This window comes from Penicillium odoratum, assembly GCF_028828045.1.
Source record: "Penicillium odoratum strain IBT 22623 chromosome Unknown utg000006l_segment0_segment0, whole genome shotgun sequence".
Taxonomy (NCBI): domain Eukaryota; kingdom Fungi; phylum Ascomycota; class Eurotiomycetes; order Eurotiales; family Aspergillaceae; genus Penicillium; species Penicillium odoratum.
The window spans coordinates 758,643-778,983 of record NW_026643148.1 but is presented as its reverse complement, the minus strand read 5'-3'; the positions used below and the strand labels follow the sequence as shown (position 1 = coordinate 778,983).

Sequence of the window (20,341 nt, the reverse complement as noted above, 5' to 3'; positions counted from 1 at the left end):
AGATGGCTTATGATCAGTTGACTCATAAGCTATCCTCACTGTTTCTTCAAATAGAAAAGGGTCAAGAATTGGGAATGCTGCCCGTATTTTGGACTTCTTGTATAAGCCCATACATTTTTCTACCAGTGGTCGATCTGGTAAAATGGTGGTATCATTAATATTGGATTCGGGATAATGTCTAAAAGACGGGAAGAGGGGTAATGACGATAAGCTTCTTTGAGCAAATAGATCTCTACACAACCTTTCGGTGGAGACAAGTTGTCCTGACTTGAAACGAGTCCATTCCTGGTGCACAGCTGAGGATTCAGGAATGCAGATCAATGCGCTGAGGGGCAAGTCTGACCGCAATTCAAAATGCGACCCACTGCCCTCGAGTTGTCTGGTGCTATGGGTGATCTCATTGTGAGCACTTGAAGGGACTTCACAGAGCGGCGAGTTAGAACTCATTGATGGGTAAAGGGACAAAAAGCCTCACTTGATTCACTTTGAGGAACCCGCCGCGCTCGAAAAGTCTGTATACCATCTCTTTCATAGACGCATGGGGTTTGGTAGTGTTCACACCAGAAGCATTTTGGTACAGCCGCAGTACATTTGATCTGAACAAAGTCAGTGGCTTTTATACGAATGAAACCTCCTGAAATCAGTTTCTACCTTGCGTTTCCAGCAGGAGTCACAGGCCGAAATCTTTTGACCCCGTCGACCACGACGTCCACTCATAGTTTCTTTTCAGGCTGGCCAGGGAGTATTTGATTTGGATAACCCATAAAACTTTGTCTCTAAATTGACCGGAAGATTCTTGAAAATTGATGAGTCATTCTTGGAAAAGTGGATCAGGCAACTTAAGGTTAAACCTCAGCGGCTGAACCAAACAGTTGATTTACAAAACTTCAAGGTTGTGGTTTCTCCTGAAAGCCTAATATCACTAGCCTAGTGGAATAATAGCTTGGTCTAATTTTTGCCACATGTAATCCATCCATTTAATCCAATTCCTTCTAATATGATTGGTTTTTCGGTTACAGTTGGCATCGAAGATTCTCAAAGAATTGCATATCCGTCCACCCGGATGTATCCCTCCAAGGTTCCGGGCCTACGGTTGAAGCAGCGTATAAGAGGAAGTGCCGTATACCCGGATAAAATGAGCCCGGATATAGTGTAACCGGGTATGTCGGACCCGGGTATGTCGGACCCGGATCTGATGGATCTGGATATACGGAGTAATGGCGGACATAATTGGAAGTTTCAACATTTGTCTTTCTTGGTTAATTGGTGTTAATTAGGACTTGCTATCAATTAGGACCAGATGTCACAAGTTACTACAGACGCATGTCAAAAATATTTGAAACTCACATCCACTTTAGTAGACTAGTAGAAGATATACCTAACACTAGACTAGAAATCTATAACCGAAACAACATACCTATAAGGGAATATTAGTATACGGAGGGGAAGGCCATGTTAGCGCTTCAGGGATCAATAGGATATTCAGATGCAAAATAGTGATGTTCAGGTGAAGGTGCCTAAATGGACTATAGAGTAGACTGGTAAGATCACTTGACTCAAGTAAAATAATAAAAATAAAAACATGCCATAGTATTTGTATGACGGTAGCCACCTAGCGCCCAGGCTTCAGGCGTGGGCGGCTCGCCGCTTTATTCAGCCCTCTTCAGGGTAACCTGGGCGGACCTTGACCCACTTGAATATTCATTCACCCTAGGCGGAAAAATGTGCTTTCCAAAGTTCTGGACGGAATGACCAAAACTGGAATCGCCGTGGCCTTTTTGATGCCGTTTTGATCTTCCACCTTCTGACATACTCGCGATCCAGTGTACCAGGAATGCAAAAGGCGTACGGTGCACGATCCAATATTGAACTATACAGGCTACGCGGTGAACTTTTTAGAGCATAACAACACGAAAATCAAACGGAAGACTCCATCTCGAATAATAAGGAAGTCTAGTCGCACTTTAGTTATTTTCGATACATAGGTCATATCTAATTAGGTTAATTGTTCTTAAAGATGACTAGTGGGGTTTTTTTACCAGATTGGCTTAATAATTATACGCTCCTTAAGTATCTCCACACAGAATATATTCTCCAAATTCATAAAAAGTACTCCTCGTTAAATAGAGGTATAGTATTGTGAATATTTAAGCGCGGGAAATAGAAGCCCTTAGAGAATAGATATAGTGATAAGCTTCTAAAGCTCCACTATTATATTCAAGCCTCTCTATTTCAGAATATTATATATTACTATAGGTGAAAGTTATAAAGACTTAATAGTCGTAGGCTATCGCTTCTTAGAGGGATCTTAGAGTAACTAGATATAATAGCTTGTAATATTTAAGCAGTATCTAGAATATCAGAAGGATAGAATTTGCCTTTAGGCTAAGAAGATTGCGTAGGTGGTATTAGAGAGTGGAGTAAGTAGAGTTTAATATACGGATAAAGTAAAGTATAGTATATTTTAGTTCGTGTTAATATTAGCATTAGATAAGCTTTATTACGTTAATACTACTTATTTACCTAAATCATATATACATTTAGTACTACTGGCGCCTCGGTCATATTACTTAGCTAACTCGATTCATATAATAGAATCATTTACCATTTCGCCCGGGACTTACATATAGCAAGAAAGGTTCTTCGTTTACTTCGATATAAGGTATCAAATTGTCGAATCTTAGCAAACCCATTTTATAACGCTGTTATACCAATTCGAACACGGGTAACGCAGCAGAATCCTAGAACAAAAGCTTAATCATTAACTTCGAAGTCAGTCAAGATTGGCTTAGAAGAAAAATCCGTATTATTAAGAAAAAGCTAAAGCCGCTATATGATACACTTCAGGTAAGCGAATTAGGAAAGATTTTAGCGAAACTTCGATAGTACCTTACGAAAGATAATATTCGACTTCTATAGCTACATCATGAGGTTCAAATACTAATCTTGATTTAATAACTCTTGTAATGCTTGAAATTGGAATTACGACTATGATTATTCTTTAGAATGTGATGCCCAGTAAAAGGCCGAAATTGTGTATACGCTATCAATGCTATCTCCAGATATTCCTCTATTCTCAGCAGGGTACCTAGTGAAGAGGGGAACGCTCGTTGGCTGTACGCTCTGACGACGCACGAATCGGATATACTCAGCAAAGCCCACCACGACCGAAGGTCGCCCTCGGCGAGCAGTGGATCCCTCGACAAAGGTCAAAAGTGAGAGATGTGTAAGAGCGTGTATTCTCTAGCTAGTGCTAAACCCGTATTAATATGACCTTTTCCTTACGGGACGGAATGTGACGTGTGACAGTATGGCAATCCGCAGTAGTGATCGGGTCTCCCCACTACACTAGGTAGGGATCAATCACGGAACCATAGTTCTGCCACAGAGTAGGTAACAATATCCATAACCCAGGTCGAATTTACTGACAACTATCTTCTTGTTCAATAGCACACACAGGATTTTTCCATAAATTCGGGTAAAGGCTATGAATTACTACATCCCAACGCTAGTTGACGGTAAACTAGGCGCCGAAAATAGCTATCTGGGACGCCGTTTTTGGCGCCCCTTTTACCGGGATCTGAGTCATCGGTGAGTCACGTGGTATAACTTGACCTATTCTTCCAGTCTACAATGGGGGAGACAAAGCTCGAAGCTGACTATAATAGCTCTAACTTCATGGGAAAACTAATAATTGATTAACCGAATCGGTGACTATTTACTAGAAATGCTCATAATACATTTTGTTTTCAGCCTTGGGGACACACCCCGCAACATCGAACCACCAAACATGCATGCGTACACAACCAAGCCACGCCATTACATGTCAGTCAATTAAACAACCCATAAAATGAATTCCAAATAAGCCCCCTCTAATTGTCCACCACCGCCCACAACCACCCATCATACCCCTTCTCCCCCACCAACTGTAACACCACCGCATCCACCCCCTCCAACTCCCCTACCCGCTCCACTACCTCCCTCGACCCCCTCACACTCGCATCTGCACTCCCCGCATCCACCAACTCCCCATCCCTCACCACATTATCCACGCAAATAACCCCCCTTGGAAGGACCATCTCCCTTGCAGCCGAGAAATACGCCCAATTGCTCCTCTTATCCGCATCAATAAACACAAACCCGAAACGCGGCCTTGCACCACTGTGTACCTCCTCGCGCAGTCGTGGCAGGATACTCAGTGCCGTACCCTCGAGGACCTCAATGCGCGACGACACGGAAGGGCCCGCCTGCAGGATGTTGTGCCGCGCGACGGCAGCGTGGTGCGCGTTGGCTTCGATCGTCGTGACGTATAGGTCTGGATTAAGTGTTGCGAGCCATAGCGCGGTGTAGCCACCCAGGGTGCCGATTTCGAGAGCGTGGGTGACGTGCGCGGTGCGGAGGTGCAGGGCGAGGAATTTGGCTTGCGGGGCGGAGAGGGCGTAGGGGGGTAGGGAAGAGTTGGAGCTGGTGGTGAAGGTGGATTCGAGGAGGGAGGTGTTTGGGCGCGAGGGTGGGTGCGTGTGCTTCATGGTATAGGTGTCGACGGTGGTCCACAGGGGATTGTCTTGTGTGTAGCGCCAGCGAGTGGAGGACATTGCGGCGGTTGTTAAAGGATTAATGCTTCCAGAGGTGCTGGCTTTGGGAGATAGATGGTCGGTAGCCTCCGCGTAGTATACAAGGGCTCTTCATTGAGAGAGATTTGATTCGCAAGAAGTGGTTCATGATCGTCCTACTCATCCTACTAGTCCAAGTCGCTGCTAGCAGTGTCCGCGTCTTGTCTCCGGGTATTCGTTTATCTCCGAGGCTCGGGCATGTGGCTTTGTCTGGGAGTGGAGATCGGGAATCAAAGCTAGCTAGTGATTGGGTAAAAATTTGGGGCTAGTCTGGTTCGGATGGGGTTGTTCTCCACTCGTGAAAGGGAAGGAGTATACGAGTGGACCTCTACATTGTGTGTAACGCCGATTGCTTTATACTTGCTTGGACAGCTGTCTTAAACAAGAAGTTGATTCTTTTAGAATCAATCTGGCTTAGCTCTAGGTCACAAAGGAAAATTTCAGTGGGAGAGTCGAATCATGAGGTTCGTCATTATGGGTTATTGCAGCTCTATGTAGTCATCCAGATTGGTCAACACTATTGCCATGTTCAAGCAATGCATCCATCTGTATGTATCGAATCCTGGAGCTGGTAAATATCTATCACTGGTGCTATCAAGCAATCTCCACACCAGATCATCCATCAACTCCAGATACCCCCCTCCGCTTACGGCTTCGCGTTGAGCTTCTGGTCCATCATCACCCGCCACTGCGGGCCCCACGTCCGCAGCGCAAAGATCGCCGCAGTGCCCGTCACAAACGCAATCAGCGCCACCATCGTACACGTCCAGCCCGTCCCGATCGCATCAATCAGCGGCTGTGTGATAAGAGCACCTGTAAACGACAGCAAATTCCGCAGGAAATTGGCCAGCGCTATGCCGCTGGAGGACTTCTTCGGCGTGAACTCCGTCAGCACCGTGTTGATGGCGCCCATGACGAGCATCACACCCAGACCGAAGAAGATACAGGCCACGCACCCGACTGCCCAGTGCAGGCCCTTGTCGACCGACCAGCCGTACCAGATGAGGGCGGCGGGATACAGGAAGAGCGCGATCCAGATGTTCTCTTTCATGCGGTCTTCGGGGACGTATTTGAGCTTGCCGTTGTCATCGTAGCGGTTGGCTTTGCGGGCTTCGCGCGCCATGATGTAGTCAATCCAGCGGCCGCCTAAGATAGAGGAGAAGGCGTATCCGATTGTCGGGGCGAGATAGACCAAGCCTACGAGGATGGTGCTGAAATTGTATGGGGCTTTCTCGAAGGTCGCCTGGATAGACACATTCAGGACGAACATGGTGAAGAAGGAGATTGCGCCGGTCCAGACAGCCACGATGATAGGTGGGTATCTTAGTAGCGCAAGAACCGAGAATGGACCGAAGATTTTCTTCAATACCACCAGAGTAATATTTTCTCTAATCTCGTTGTCAGAAGTGGTAGCGGGGGCACGCTTTTTCACTGTCTCGGGCAAACAGAACAAGATCAGGAGCAGCATCACACCACCGAAGATGGTCAGGAACCAGAGTGTGCTGCGCCAGCGCAGGCCCTGTGTCAGGGCGCCGCCAATAACTGGGGCGAGACCTGGTCCACAGAGAGGTCCCAAGTAGAAAATTCCCATTGCCTTGCCGCGTTCTTTCGGCTCCCAGATGTCGGCCACGGTGCCGGCACCGACCGACTGAACAGATGCTGCGGCGCCGCCACTGAGAACTCGAAAGACTAGAAGCATGGCGATATTGACACTGACAGCGCTGATACAGGAGAAGACCAGGAAGAGGGAGAAGGAGAGGAGATAGATGGTGCGGCGGCCGTGTTTCTCAGAAAGCGCAGACCTAGTACGATATCCTGGTTAAGTTGATCCATACTGTAATTATGGGAATGGGGGTACTTACCACCACATAGGCGTAAATGCCATTGCCAGCATGTACAACGCCAACGACAAGTTCGCGACTGTGGGCGTGGTATGAAGGGCGCGGGCGACCTCAGAAAGAGCCGCTGCAGCAGATCACGGGTCAGTGAAAATCCAAATGTACGAATTTTCCAAATGAGGAACTCACGGTAGAAAATAGACGATCCTGTTGAGGATGTGATGGCCGCAAAACTAACAATAACTGTCATCCACCACTTCGTTCCTTTGCCGTAAGTGTACGGATTCGTGACTTCGGGGATGACTGAGAGCCGGCCCAGCAAGCCTCGTCGCTCAGACAGAGGCACGACTTCTCTCTCACGAATTGACTGCCCCTTGGACGGTGTCTTCTTTAATGTCGAATCTGGCTGCGGTGTCGTCGTCTCGCCAGCTACCTTTTCCACATCTTGGTCGGCGCCATTGGCGACCGCGCCATTCGTCTTTTCACTGCTGGAGGACATCGCGGCGGTGGATGTACCCAATCACCTTCACTTTTGCACGTATGGGCAAGCAAGGAGCACGCGGTGTAACTAGCAAACAACGAGACAAGCCCTATTTATCGCAGTTGCGGACCCGGGGATAATGCCTCGGGCTGTGCCGTTCTGGGAAAGAGTCCGAGCCAGGCAAATTCAGGCATGGTCTTAGCATGCACCTTGCACAGCTAAATCCAAAGAGACGGAGATTAGGGACTTTAAAGGCTTAAAATCGTGACAAAGCCCGGCGCTGAGAGCTGGGAAGTGCGCTCAGAATGCTTGAAGCGTGACTGGCCAATGGGGGTTGCTTTTTGATCCCCGATACGCGCCACCGAGATGTGCGTTAAGACGGCGCTAGCCCAGACGGGGATCGGTAATGGGTCTTGTACTGTAGTGGGACACATGTCGATCGGTCGATCATGCGGTGAGGCTGGCGTGGGACGGTGTGAAAGGAATTTTCAACGAACTGAGAAGGCGATGGCGGGGTGGTATAGATCGGATCGGGTGAACAGGGAGGATTAATCTATCCCATGGGTAGCTACTGTATGCCCGAGAAGGGATCTCATGTTCTTCGAGTAACATTGAAAGCGCTAGATCAAGATATCGAACCTACTTAAATTTGCACTAGGTGGCTGGCTACAGATTGACAACTACTACGACTTTACATCGGGCACATGTCGCCATGCATTCGGCAATCCGCCATAAAACACCCATCGCGTCATGTTGGCAACCACCATATCCCCTCCACGTCCGACACGCTTCACCACCCCGGCAGTCATCTCTTTCGAGACATGATTCCCCTCGTCCGGGTCCATAGCCCGTTCAATCGAGTCCATGCCCATGTGCGCAATCAGGAAGAAATCCTGCTTCGCGATCGGGAAGCCCGGGGGCAAGTCCAGCTGCTCCAGCGCATACAGCGAGCGGATGAGCTTGACTGCGTGGCCCTCATCACGGTATACGTTTGCCCGATGGAACAGCTCCGTCCATCCATCGCTGGGCCGGCGAGGTGTGTAGTTCATTACCCGGTCGGCATATAGTGGGGGGCACCCCGTGCCTGCGTACATGACTCCGCCGACACGCACTGTCGCCTCGAGCAGGCGCGCCTTCTCGGCGTTGGACAGCCAGGGCTGCGCGAGGATGGCTGGGAAGAAAACTGCCAGCGTGACGGCGTGCAGTGTGACGAAGTCCATTGCGGCGTGCTTTCCGGGTCGCTGCGCCGCGGCCAGCATGTATGCGTTTGTGTGCATCATTTCTGACATTTTGTCCTGCAGGTCTGTCGGATCGGGCTGGACTTGGAACCGGGCGAGGTAGGGGACCAGTTGGGCTGGGGTGACGCGCTTCAGAAACCCGTCGGGGATTTTGTTAAATGGGTCGGTCTCTTTTGTGCCGCCGACGATGTCGGGATTCTCGCTCAGGCTTTCAAGAAGTTGCAGCATAGATTGGGAGGGCTCGTTGGGGTGGGTGCGCGCGTATTCTTCCGTGGGGATAAGGAATGTCTTTGGCCAGTTTTCGTGAACGCAGGCGCCAGCGAGTGCTTCGGCCACTAGACTTGGCTGGTGGAACTCGATTCCGCATCCTAGATGGATGATCGGATGCACTAGGTCTGAGAAGAGGAATCTGGTCAGCGAAACCTTGATCTTTGTAAGGAATAAGGATAGATCAATGCTGGGAGCTTTCGAACCGGCAAACATGCGACCCAAGATATCGTTGGCTCGCTCGTCGCCCTGGAGTAGATACTCTCTGATGACGGCTTCCATTCCATTCTCCTCAATCTCGTTTTCAAAGAACTGCAAGAAGTCTGGGTAGCAGTCATTAATGCCCAGACATTGTTGGAAAGTAGCAGGGTCTTTCAGGCGAATTTCAGATGCATTGGCGGCGGGATGTCCCTCGTTCATGGGGTCTTGATAGCGCGCGTTGTAGTGCCACATATCCTGGATCTCGGTTGGAGTGGCTCCGAGTGCCCACATAGCTAAAAGATGGTGCACAAGGTGATCTAGATGGAGATTATCAGATTATCACCATGATGAGCGACACTCGGCTTCCTGGAGTGGTCCGCATACTGTGCAGGGTATCCTTCCATCGCGTCTTGTATAGAGTATGGTTCTGAGTGAGCAGTTCTGACACGAGCTGTGCACTTGCCTGCATGAGGCCCTGAACATGAACGTATCCGGGTGTGTCCAGCGAAAGAAGGACTTTTGAGACGGCCGGAGTTACTTGCTTCGTCTGTTTAGCAGCCATGATGGATATAATGACTTGGGTAAAGTTGATTTTTGAAAATCAAAGGAAGGCAAGGTTGGACACAACGCGTAACATCGCAGATATCAGTTCGCAAATATTCCCATCTAGAATCAATAGACGCAGCGATTCTGACCTTAGTCATTTCATCTAGTTCCCCGATCGCCAGCCGCTGCCAAAATGGTTCGGGGGCCGAATACGACGCATGTACGCGGACTCGGGGACCGATCGGCCTGCACCCACGCCTCGCGGATCGACCCAGTAAGCCCGATGTAGGGTCTCCCGCCAGATATCGCCAGCTCTTCTTGGTGTTAGAGTTAGAGAGTCAATCTCAGCTGCCCCCTCTACCTGCGTGCATCGCTATTGTGATCCGAACTTCGATCCCTCTCCAAGCGTACAGCGGCTGACTCTCTCTGCAGCCATGCCGCGAATCCTTTGCCTGCACGGCCACGGCACCAGCGCCTCCATCTTCAAGTCCCAAACCGCCGCCTTCCGATCGAAGCTCAGCAGCGACTTTGAATTTTATTTCGTGGATGCGCCCTTCTCCAGCACCGGTGCTCCAGGTATCCATGCCATCTACTCATGTCCAACATATACATGGTGGCGGCAGTCCACGCCGGAGGACATCCGCGCCGCCCACTGCTGGGTAACCGAATACGCCCGCCAACACGGCCCTTATGATGCCGTCTGTTGCTTCTCGCAAGGTTGCTCGCTCGCCTCGACCATGGCGCTCTATCGTTCCGTTGAACAGGCCTCATCTCCCGACCAAGAACAACCCCTACTGCCCTTCCGCGCCGCCATCTTCATCTGCGGCGGCGTCCCGCTCCCCGCCCTCGAAGACATGGGCCTTCCCGTCTCTGCGCGCACCCATGAAATCAACCAATGCACTGGTGTAATGCTGAATAGCACAGCTGGTCGCTTGGCTGAGCTAGCTGCAGACCTCAAGCTGATCAAGCGCGGCGTGAGCCTGTGGGACGGCAATGCGGGGACGCTGGTGCATGACCCTGCGCGCAAGCCTGCGCGGAACGACGTCTTCGGTCTTGATTTCACGGCTTTCCCGGACTCTGCGCGCATTGGCATTCCCACAGTGCATGTTTATGGGTCGAAGGATCCCAGATGGCCGGCTGCCATTCAGTTGGCGGAGTTTTGTGATGATAGGGACGAGTTCGATCATGGCGGGGGGCACGATATTCCAAGGTCAACGGAGGTGTCGGTGAAAATTGCGGAGATGGTGAGGAGGGTGGTGTTGAGAGTCATGCCGAAGGAGGATAGGATTGAGTAGAATGGCTTGAGGAGGCTTAGAGGTTGGTGGGAAAGTTGGGCGGTTCGATGCGCAGGAATATCAGGTCGGCATTATTTGGGTAATTATTGGATAGAATTTTGAAAGAATTCGTTCAGCTTTGAACTGAAAGCTAATCCCAGAGAGTTGTAGTTAATTGTGATATATTTAAGATAGTCGACTAGTGTCTTCGGGTGTTGGAACACCGGAAAGATCTCGTTTTTCTTTGACATAGTACATTATAAGAAGTAGGACTACGCAAATGAATATCCAAGTGACCCCAAGATTTTTTTATATTTGTAGGCGGCATGTATATACTTGCCACGGAACGATACAGTATGTAGAAAATAAACTGTCTTTTCTAATCAAATTTTTGGACAGACCAAAAATGGAAATAAAGTCAATTCCCGCTTATGATACACATCCGCTTATAGTACAGGTTTTGCGTGGATGGAACCACTTTTAGGGTAATTACCAATGAAGAACCATAGAGTTCATGCCTTTGAAAGCTAACTTTATGTTATCTATATATGATATACAAGGCATTCAAAATGGTATTTTACACCTCTATGACCAATTTTTCTGCATAGTTTGTGAAAAATACACATAACTTTGAACCCATAAAAATGGGATCAAATATGGCCCCATCAATGGGCCCGGGCCCATTTCAGCCCCAACCCAATATGCCGCAGCCTAATTAGACTGCGGATTTGAGCCCCGTAAGCACGAAAATTCAGAGTCGTGGGCCTAATTCTCGTCCGCCTGGTTCTTACTCTCTATCTTCATCATAGGACACCCCGTGGCTCTTGATGCCCCTATTAAATAGAATTAGAGATTATGAAACATCGACCAGATAGAATCTGATCGAGACGAGTGATACATGCAACTCAATCTGTTTCCTCTAAGTATTTCCAGACAGTGCGGCATTGCTGTTGGTTTTCTGCCCCCAAACCGTATCCAGCATCTTCCATGAACTTCCTAGTTGTAGCTTTTTCCGCCATAGTGAATCCATCTGCAGGTCTTTTTGCGGACGGTAGCTGTGTATGATCGATCGACGCAGCACCCTTAAGGATGATTTTCCAGATAATTGTTTCGTTGTATCGATTTTGCAGACCCTTGCCTGTGGCCAAAGTCTTGACCTCAATTGCCTTTTCATAATAGTATTCCGAAGTTCCATCATCATATTTCCAGATCTTGTCAGGCTTGGTGGTTGTCGGAGTACTGCTTGTTCGAAGCCCGTATAGACCAATGGCAAAATTGACCTTCGCACACTCGAAGAATATTGACGACATTGCTTTCACAGTATACGCGGAGTCTGCTTGATAGGATGAGGAAATGTCGACGGGGAGACCTACATGGTAGGCACCTCTCACGTGGTCATCGTCAGGCTAGATCAAAGGACGTTAGCTTCGGATGAAGTACGTGAAACAATTTTGGTAGATAGCAGAAGTTGTAAACCTGTTGAGTGACATTCTGACAGTTGACCTGGATTGATTCATTGACAATTCGGTCGGAGGGAGACTCATGACCACATTTTCCTGACCTCTTTGTAATATATCGCTTTCTTCTCTTCCTTAGTTCTACGCCCGCTAAATTTACATCGTCCCTTTCTTGTTGCATCTAGAATCTAGTACAGCCCAGGCCCTCTATATAGTAAGGCTGGAGGTATTTAGAAAGCTTTCCTACTAGAATATACTATCTCTATTAATTGTTGGTGTTAGGAGAATTTAAAAACATACTTCCTTATTATAAATTTTTTCAAATCTCTATACTCTAACCATAGATCTCTAATAAGAGATATGAGTCTAGTGTATTGTCTAAAGCCTAAGAATACTATCTAAAATATCTACTTATTCTATTTTCTTTTTTAAGATAATCCTTCAACTTAACCCTCGTTTATTTAATCTTTGTATTAAGTAAAAGTCCATTTTAATAGACTCTAATTCTATACTTAATAAAATACTTATCGAATTAATAAAACTAGGCCGAGTCCCTAGACGTAGAATATTAATATTAAAAATTCTATCAGAGTTACGTTATCACTTTCCTTAGTTAAGATTATTCAGAATATCCTTATATCTTATACTTTACTATGGATGGTAAGGTGTACTATAAGCGGGAGTTGACTGCATATAATCGGGCATATACAATTCTCTTGGTCAATTTAGATATAGAAACAAGAACAACCAAAAGTAAGAAAATTAAACAACAAATGAGGTCTATGCAATCACTCCCACAAAATTCATCAATCAATTCAAGAAATGAATTTCTTTCCAAATATGAATATACTTCCGAACCACCTCCTCACTCACTGGCCCAACAGCTGCGAGAGTTTTGGAGTGCTCCAGGGTATGCTTCACATCCAAAACGAGCCCTCCGCACGACATGCGAAGATAATTGCTATCCAGGAACTCCAGCAGCGTGGAGGCAGGATTGTTGCGCTGCGGAGCGGCCTTCACGCGCTCCACCCACTCCTCGAAGGGAATCAGGTTCTTGATGCCCAGGGCGTCGGCCAGGATGGCATTCGTCTCCTTCCACGACTGACCAACCGGATTCTCAATGTGGTAGATTGGGTAAGGGGTATTGTCGGCCAAAACCAGATCAGAGAGGGTGCCTGCAATGTCATTCACAGGTGTCCAGTACACGGTGCCAGGAACATCGGGCAGGGCATTCAGGGTCTGCGACGACTTGATCAGGAAGCCGAAGTGCTCCATTGGGTTCCAGTACCCGCTCGTCTTGGATCCGGCGATCTGGCCTAGGCGTACCACCATGGTTCGGAATCGGTTTGGGTGCTGCTTGAGCGTCTGATCGAGCATTCGTTCGCAGCCCCACTTGGCTTCGCCGTAGCCGTTAGTAAGGACGCTGTCAATGTCGACGCTTTGTTCTGGGACCAGGGTCCTTTCCTGCCCATTGCCAAGCCCGTAGTGGCCGACCACACCGACTGAGGATATCATCTGGAAGCTAAACTTGAATGACTCGGGTCGTGTGGCACTGACGGCACAGGCAAAGTCGATGAGGTTGCGAACAACCTGGAACTGCGATTCGAACCCAGCCAAGGCTCGCTTCGCGCTCATCGGCCAGGCATTGTGAATCAGATGCGTGACCGAGCCGACCAGACTGTCGTATTCGCTCTTCGCCAATCCAAACATAGGCTTCGAGCTGTCGGTCTGCAGACAGAGCAGCTTTGGCTTAAGTGCCTCAGGGAATCGAATGCCCTTCTCTCTCATAGCCTTTTGCTGGCGGGTGTATGGCTCAGCGCGGTTTTCGCGGTTCAAACAGACAACCGTCTTCACGTCTGGGAGCTGAGCGAGGTGGTAAACCACGTGTCCACCCAAGCTGCCGGAAGCTCCAGTCACGAGGACGACTTTCTCGTTGGTATTTGATGCAGTCGCTGATGGGAACAATATAGGGACAGCAAATCCAGCGGTGTATTTCTCCACATACTCGGTGACTGCATCCCGTCGCGCTGCAAGAGCAACTGGGTCCAACACCGGAATCTCCTTGAGGGGGTCTTCCTCCAGAGTCTCTGGCCCAGCAGTAACAGGAAGCTCAGACAAGGCAGGAGCAACATCACCAGCAACGGAGCCGCCCACCAAGAATTGCTTCAAGTCAGCGACGGTCGGGCACTCTAGGAACAACGATTCGTGCTGGATGTCCAACTGGAGCTCGTCTCGGAGCCGACTGACGATAACGAGAGACAGCAGTGAGTCGACTCCGGAGTCACCAAAGTTGGTATCTTCGGTAAGCTCCTCGACGGCGACACCACTCTCCTCGGAGATGATCTCCAATGCCCTTTTGAAATCAACGCTAGAGGACAGGCCGTGCTCATCCATCGTCGGCGTAGTAGCCCCCGTGCCAGAACTGAAAGGCGTCGCTTCACCGGAATCACTCGACGCCGAGTAGGTAGCTGATGAGGTGGATCCACTTGCACCACCCATGAGTCTCTTCAAGTCTCCAACGGTGGGGTACTCGAAGAAGAATGCCTCGAAGTCAAGGTCGAGATCGAGTTCTTCCTTGAAGCGCGCCGAAATAGTCAGGCCCAGGAGGGAGTCGATACCAACGTCGCCAAAAACCGTGCTATCGCTTAGGTCGCCCACAGCAAGGCCGCTCTCGTCTGTAATGATGGACAAAGCTTCTGTGAATCTAGAAGAATTCAGCGGTTGAGCGAGAGCAGCAGGAATCGAGGCGGATGAAGGAGCTCTGGGTGCAATAGTTTGCTTCGCTTTGACAGACTGCTGCTTCTGCGACTTGGCACCACTCTCAATCGAAAGAATGACCTTCAAAACTCGCCGCGGGACCCCTTGGATCTGCCATTCGTTAGCCTTACGGGTTCCGACTTAAACATAAGAAAACATACCGCGATCTGGCCGAAGGCCGCCACGACCTTATCCCCATCAAAAACCACAACATCGCCATGCCAAAGCTTGTCAGAACCCTCTTCCATGCGCGTGTATGTTGTATACACTTTTTCAAAGTCAATGGGCTCGAAGATCTGGAAGGAGCCCCAGCCGTGATTCATGAAGACCTCATTATCCAAGTCTGTGCCATCATTGCAGTTCATGGTGAACCCACAAGACTGTGTGAGAGAATCGATGATAGCTGGATGCGTGTGGAAATCGCCTCCTCTCTTCACATTACCGTAGCTCAGACGGCTAGAAGCCTCAAGGGTGTTGCTGTTCAACACAATCTCATCAATTGCTCTGTAGTCGTCGTGGAATCGGGCAAGGGGGCGAATTGCCCGGTAAACCATCGGCCTGTTGAAACGGGCGGACGTTTCCTTGGCGATTCCATCGCGAAGAGCTTGCATCTTTGCTTTGAGTTGACTTGCATTATTTTGGAGAGCCTTTTGCAAGTTGTGGTCCTTGAATCTAACCACACAGCGCGCGTGCTCTTGAAGTTTCTGCTTGGTCTGTTTCTTGGTTAGAAGGTGATCGAATGAACAGTGATTGTAAAAGGATCTCACTCACATCAAAGGACATAAACTTGATTGAAGTTGCCTGTGACGACCAATCCACGTCGGCATGAGCTTGGAGAAGCTGAGATGTCGCTCCCTCGCGCAGGATCAGCGCCTTTGAAATCGTCATATCAGATACGTCCACGAGATTCTCCTCCTGTGTTGGAAGATAGCGTTTGAGGAGGTATGTGCCCAGGCTCAACGCAATATCGGCATAAATCGAGGGAGTGCAGAGCGGGATTCCGTCCACTTCATGACCCTGGACAAGAGGGCTCATATCTTGGCGAGCGATGTTAGCCTCGACCACCATATGGGTTTTGCTCGAGTCGCCGGACTCCTCGACGATGCGGTGGATGGTGGTGGTCTCCAGCTTCGGACCGGCGCTGACTGTCAGCGGCGGGTCACCCTTACGCAAGGACCAGTCGTTGACGTATTGCATCCAGTATTCCTTGAGATCCCAGCTGTAAGCAGGCAGCGGAAGCACTGTGTGAGAGCCTTCGAAGTCACGCTGATACTCGGCCCAGTTGATATCGGCTCCCACAGTATAGAGCGACTTCAATGCAGCGGTAAGCATCTGCCAGATGGATCGAGCCCGCTGGGCAGTGGCGAGAGTAACCATGTGCGATCCAAGCACCGCCTTCAGCATACCGGAGATTGCGGGGTGCGGGCCGATCTCGATGGTAGGAGTGTGCTCCGTGATGACCTGTGCATCGTATCCGGCTTTCAGTGCAGAGAACATGTTGACCGGCTCCCTGGCGTGACGCGCGAGATACGCAGGATCGAACTCCCCGCTTCGAACGATTGACCCATTCAAAGGGCACAGAACAGGAATGTTCGGATTAGAGAACGAAACGCCAGCGGCAATGGCCTCAAAATCGGACATAATTGGGTCGACCTGGGAGGAGTGAAAAGCATAGGGAACTTTCAGCAGGGTGCATTTCATGCCAGCTGCCGTCAGGATCTCCTTGTAGGACGCGATATCATCGTTCGATCCCGCCAGCACTGTTTCCATTGGGGAGTTGATGCAAGCTGTCTCGTATTGCTTCTCCTTGAGGACACTAGCAATCTCGCTCACTGAGCTCCGGACGACAAGCATGGAGTGAGTGTCGTGAGTGCACTTGGCTTGAAGCAGCTCAGCCCGCTTGCCGACCAAGTAGACGGTATCGGTATCTGACAGCACGCCTGCCACGTTCAATGCAGCATATTCACCAAGACTGTGTCCAACGACAGCTGTGGGTGCAACATTCCAAGAGGCCCAGAGCTTGCTCAGCGCGATTTGCATGCAAACACTAGCCAGCTGCACAGCTGTGGGGGCAAAAGCGCCAATGTCGGACTCATCAGACTGAATGACAGGCATGAATGAAGGGAAGCCTAGACTTTGGGAGATCATATCCAGTCGGATCATCTCATTTCGGAAGAGCGAGAAGTGCTCGAACATTTCTTTGCCCATTCCCGGGTATTGGGCCCCCTGGCCAGTAAATGTGAACACGACCTTCGGGACGCTCTTGGGTCGCGTCATGCCAGCGTTATCCTGAAGCGCAGTCTCGATTTGACGGCAAAGATCCTCAACGCTCGACCCACTAAGCATAACGCGATGTTGGTGATGAATTCGACGGGCGGTTGTTGTGTAAGATAGCTGTCCGAGTGGAACAGTGGACTCTCCTTTGAGGAAAGCAAGAAGCGATCGGAGATTTCCCTGCAATGAAGCACCAACCTTGCCCGAAACTGCAATGAGATGAATGGTGCGCGGGTCGACACTTGTCGTAGTGGGTTGATCCCGAACGGGGGCATCTTCGATCAATAAGGCCGAGTTACCGCCGGCCGCACTGAAGTTGTTCACGAACGCGCGACGTGGCTTTGACAAATCATCACTTCGCTCCCATTTCGTCGCCTGCAAGGCAATATTGACATTTCGCTGCTGCAGATCGGTTGGGAACTTGCGATTGATCTTGGTCTTGATGCCACAATGTGGGACGATCATGTTCTTCTGCATCATCAGGAGCACCTTAATAAGCGCAGACACGCCCGAGGCAGCTTCACCGTGGCCAATGTTTGCCTTTGCTGAGCCGAGATAGAGGGCTTGTGCATCTGTTCGAGCCTTATTTACCTTGTCTATTGCAGGTGCAAAAGTGTCAAGCACACTGGTCATCTCTCCCGCGTCACCGGCTTGAGTGCCACTACACAGTCATGAGATGATTAGCCAAATATATTTTGGAAGTCATTGGAAGATTCGTTATGACTCACGTTCCATGCATTTCCACATAGCTCACACTGTAAGGATCCACGGCGGCTTGGTTCAAAATCTTATTGAAGATTGCCCGCTGAGCCCCGGAGTGCGGCCGGGTGATCGACTCCGACTCGGCAGAGTGGTTGGTGTAGGCACCAAGAATCAGACCCAAGATGGGATCTTTATCGGCAATTGCATCGTCGAGTCGCTTGATAATAATCGTCCCGATACCTTCACCACGACAGTATCCATCCGCACTATCGTCGAACGTCTTGCAATTACCGGTTCGCGACAAGAAATGGCCCCGGTCGAGCCCGGCTGTGAAGTCCGGGTTTGTCAAGACGTTGGTACCACCCGCGATCGCGGTGTCGATGTCACCTCGCCAAAGCGAGTTGCAGGCCAGGTGAATACCGGCAAGACTGGACGAGCAGGCTGTATCAACTGCATAGCTGGGACCACTGAACTTGAAGCAATAGTTGATACGCCCGGGGATGAATGCACGATTCCCGCCGGGAATGAAGTACGTGTCGATGTTTTGGGCGCTATTTGTCTCCATCCAGTCATTGCTGGTTACGCCGTAGAAAACTCCCACCCGGTCGCGTCTGGTGGATGGAGTGGCATCGGGAACAAGACCGGCCTGTTCAATTGCTTCGTATGCGGTCATCAGGGCCAGTCTTTGCGCAGGGTCGATCTGCGGGGCTTCGCGCGGAGAGATGTTGAAAAAGCGAGCATCAAATGCGGCCGGATCATCTAGCCAGCAGCCAAACGGCGTAGCACTGGTGTTTTTGCGGCTTCCGGTGGGATCGACGTGCGTTTTGACGTCCCAGTGAAGGGCAGGAGCGGGCTTGTGAACATCCAACCCCTGATAGAGGAGGTTCCAGAAGGCCTCATTGTCTTTGGCGCCAGGAAAGCGCCCCGACATGGCAATGATAGCCAGCTTTGGCTTCTTCGGCGGCGCAGCAGAGGTGATGGGTGTTCTGGTGGATGATAGATTGGCAATTGTCGGTGGTAACAGGGGTCGTAGATCTGATTGCTTGAGGGCAGTGTATATCAGGTTGTGAGCCGTCGTACCGATTGGAACCACGGTGAACAACTGCGGGCTGACACTCTGAATGCAACCTTGGAGCTCGTCAAGCAGGTCATTCCAGCGAATTGGGTGCATCAATATCTGCCCAATGGCTGCTTTCAACAAAGATCCAAATGTGCGCCCGCTGGTTGTGCCTGTGCTCGAAAGCACAGGGACGTGTTCAATGCGCATAAAGTCATCATTGGCCGCTATTTGATCAGCTATAGCGCTAATGTCGAACTCGGAGTATAGATGCTGAGCATGGTAAGGCCCAAATATCGGAATTAACTTAGATCTAACATCTTTACAGAACTCGGAGTTGAAGAGTTTAGTCAGTGACTTGGGTGGTCCACTAACAGTGATACCATTCGGCGCGTAGGCACTGATATAAGGCTTGCTAGTCAATGGTAGGGTCTAGTATGAAATTATCAGATCGTGTTATTCTGTATTTGACCTTGATATTCATTAACTCACAGTGTTTTCACAGAATTGATGAATAGCCTCCACACTTGATGGACCCGGGATAATTGCCGACCAGCTCAGTTTGGGCTCATTTGAAGAGGTGACTCGATGTGCGACGTCCTTGACTCGGACTCCCACGCGAAAGGCGACCATAACAGCTTTGACAGCCAGTGGAACAAGGTCAATAACGCTGCGACTGCAAGCTACCGCAACAGCAGCTAGTGCACCGGTGCAAAGACCAACTACGCGAGACTTCTGGGCGGAAAAGTCATCGGGTTGGACTTGAGTAATGAACAGTCCAAGTTGATAAAGACAGGTCGTAGCCATGTCTAGTGGAATAAGGCCATTTCCGCTCTGGCCCCAGAGCAGCAGATCATCCACGCAAGTGAATCGGGGATAGGTCTCTCGAGTGGACGGAGGCAGGTTGTAGATTTCGACACGAACGGCATCGTACGACCTCACAAGGAAGTCCTCCAAGACAGGGTTGCTCCTGCTCTGAAGGAGCTCCTGAATGTGTGGCTGAAGATCATATGTCTGATCTCCAAAGAGATATAACTTCAGATGGTTGGCCATGATGCAAGAATTGTAGAACATCAAGCCCAGAACATGGAATGGTGATTCTGAGGCTGGGCTCTCTCACTATAGTGATCAAGTCGATTTGACGAGCTCTTTCTATTCATATTTCAACTCTTCGCTCGGGCTTCGAGATATCATCAAATGTACATCTGAGTCAAAAGCTGCTTACTCTCCAAATATGCCAAGGCATCACCACAATACGCACGGGAAACGAAGATATCACAGCCCTCTGCCAACATGCGACCTCCGGGTCCATTGCGAGCCTATAGAACGCTATCATTATTACGGATGTATGTATCGGGTATTGTTTCTCTGGAAAATGTAGACTATTCTCCGGGTCATCATCGAATCATAACCCGAGGAGCATTATCGTCTCGGAAGTCCAGAGTCGGTGGTCATGTCGGGTCTATGAACGGCATATCGCGAGGCTGAAACTCAATATCTTTATCTCTCGTGCTCATGTCTGCCGAATTCATATTTGCTTGACATCTATATTGCAACTCCGAAACAATCCCGAAATCAACGCCCGACTCAGTCCCGATGGAAGGCGTGATTGACGAGGCATGGCCCTTTCTTCCCG

At 49.7% G+C, this 20,341-nt stretch overlaps 5 protein-coding genes across 5 annotated transcripts; 1 reads left to right on the top strand and 4 right to left on the bottom strand.

Moving 5' to 3' along the window:
* Positions 1 to 3,872: 3,872 nt before the first annotated feature.
* Positions 3,873 to 4,595, bottom strand: N7520_008734 (O-methyltransferase; the record flags this gene model as incomplete). Its single annotated transcript, XM_057142668.1, has 1 exon — positions 3,873 to 4,595. One exon carries the CDS (start codon positions 4,593 to 4,595, stop codon positions 3,873 to 3,875), a length of 723 nt encoding a protein of 240 aa, XP_056991956.1.
* A 664-nt stretch (positions 4,596 to 5,259) lies between these two features.
* N7520_008733 (MFS transporter) lies at positions 5,260 to 6,950 on the bottom strand (the record flags this gene model as incomplete). Its single annotated transcript, XM_057142667.1, has 3 exons — positions 5,260 to 6,415; positions 6,476 to 6,578; positions 6,641 to 6,950. 3 exons carry the CDS (start codon positions 6,948 to 6,950, stop codon positions 5,260 to 5,262), a joined length of 1,569 nt encoding a protein of 522 aa, XP_056991955.1.
* Positions 6,951 to 7,615: 665 nt separating this feature from the next.
* Positions 7,616 to 9,200, bottom strand: N7520_008732 (questin oxidase family protein; the record flags this gene model as incomplete). The annotated part of the gene is made up of 2 exons (XM_057142666.1): positions 7,616 to 8,955; positions 9,023 to 9,200. The coding sequence occupies 2 exons, from the start codon at positions 9,198 to 9,200 to the stop codon at positions 7,616 to 7,618; spliced, it is 1,518 nt and encodes a 505-aa protein (XP_056991954.1).
* Positions 9,201 to 9,618: 418 nt separating this feature from the next.
* Positions 9,619 to 10,479, top strand: N7520_008731 (uncharacterized protein; the record flags this gene model as incomplete). The annotated part of the gene is made up of 1 exon (XM_057142665.1): positions 9,619 to 10,479. The coding sequence occupies one exon, from the start codon at positions 9,619 to 9,621 to the stop codon at positions 10,477 to 10,479; it is 861 nt and encodes a 286-aa protein (XP_056991953.1).
* An 884-nt stretch (positions 10,480 to 11,363) lies between these two features.
* Positions 11,364 to 19,758, bottom strand: N7520_008730 (Type I Polyketide synthases (Type I PKS); the record flags this gene model as incomplete). Its single annotated transcript, XM_057142664.1, has 6 exons — positions 11,364 to 11,864; positions 12,774 to 14,783; positions 14,834 to 15,385; positions 15,444 to 17,607; positions 17,675 to 19,137; positions 19,198 to 19,758. The coding sequence occupies 6 exons, from the start codon at positions 19,756 to 19,758 to the stop codon at positions 11,364 to 11,366; spliced, it is 7,251 nt and encodes a 2,416-aa protein (XP_056991952.1).
* Between the last annotated feature and the right edge of the window lie 583 nt (positions 19,759 to 20,341).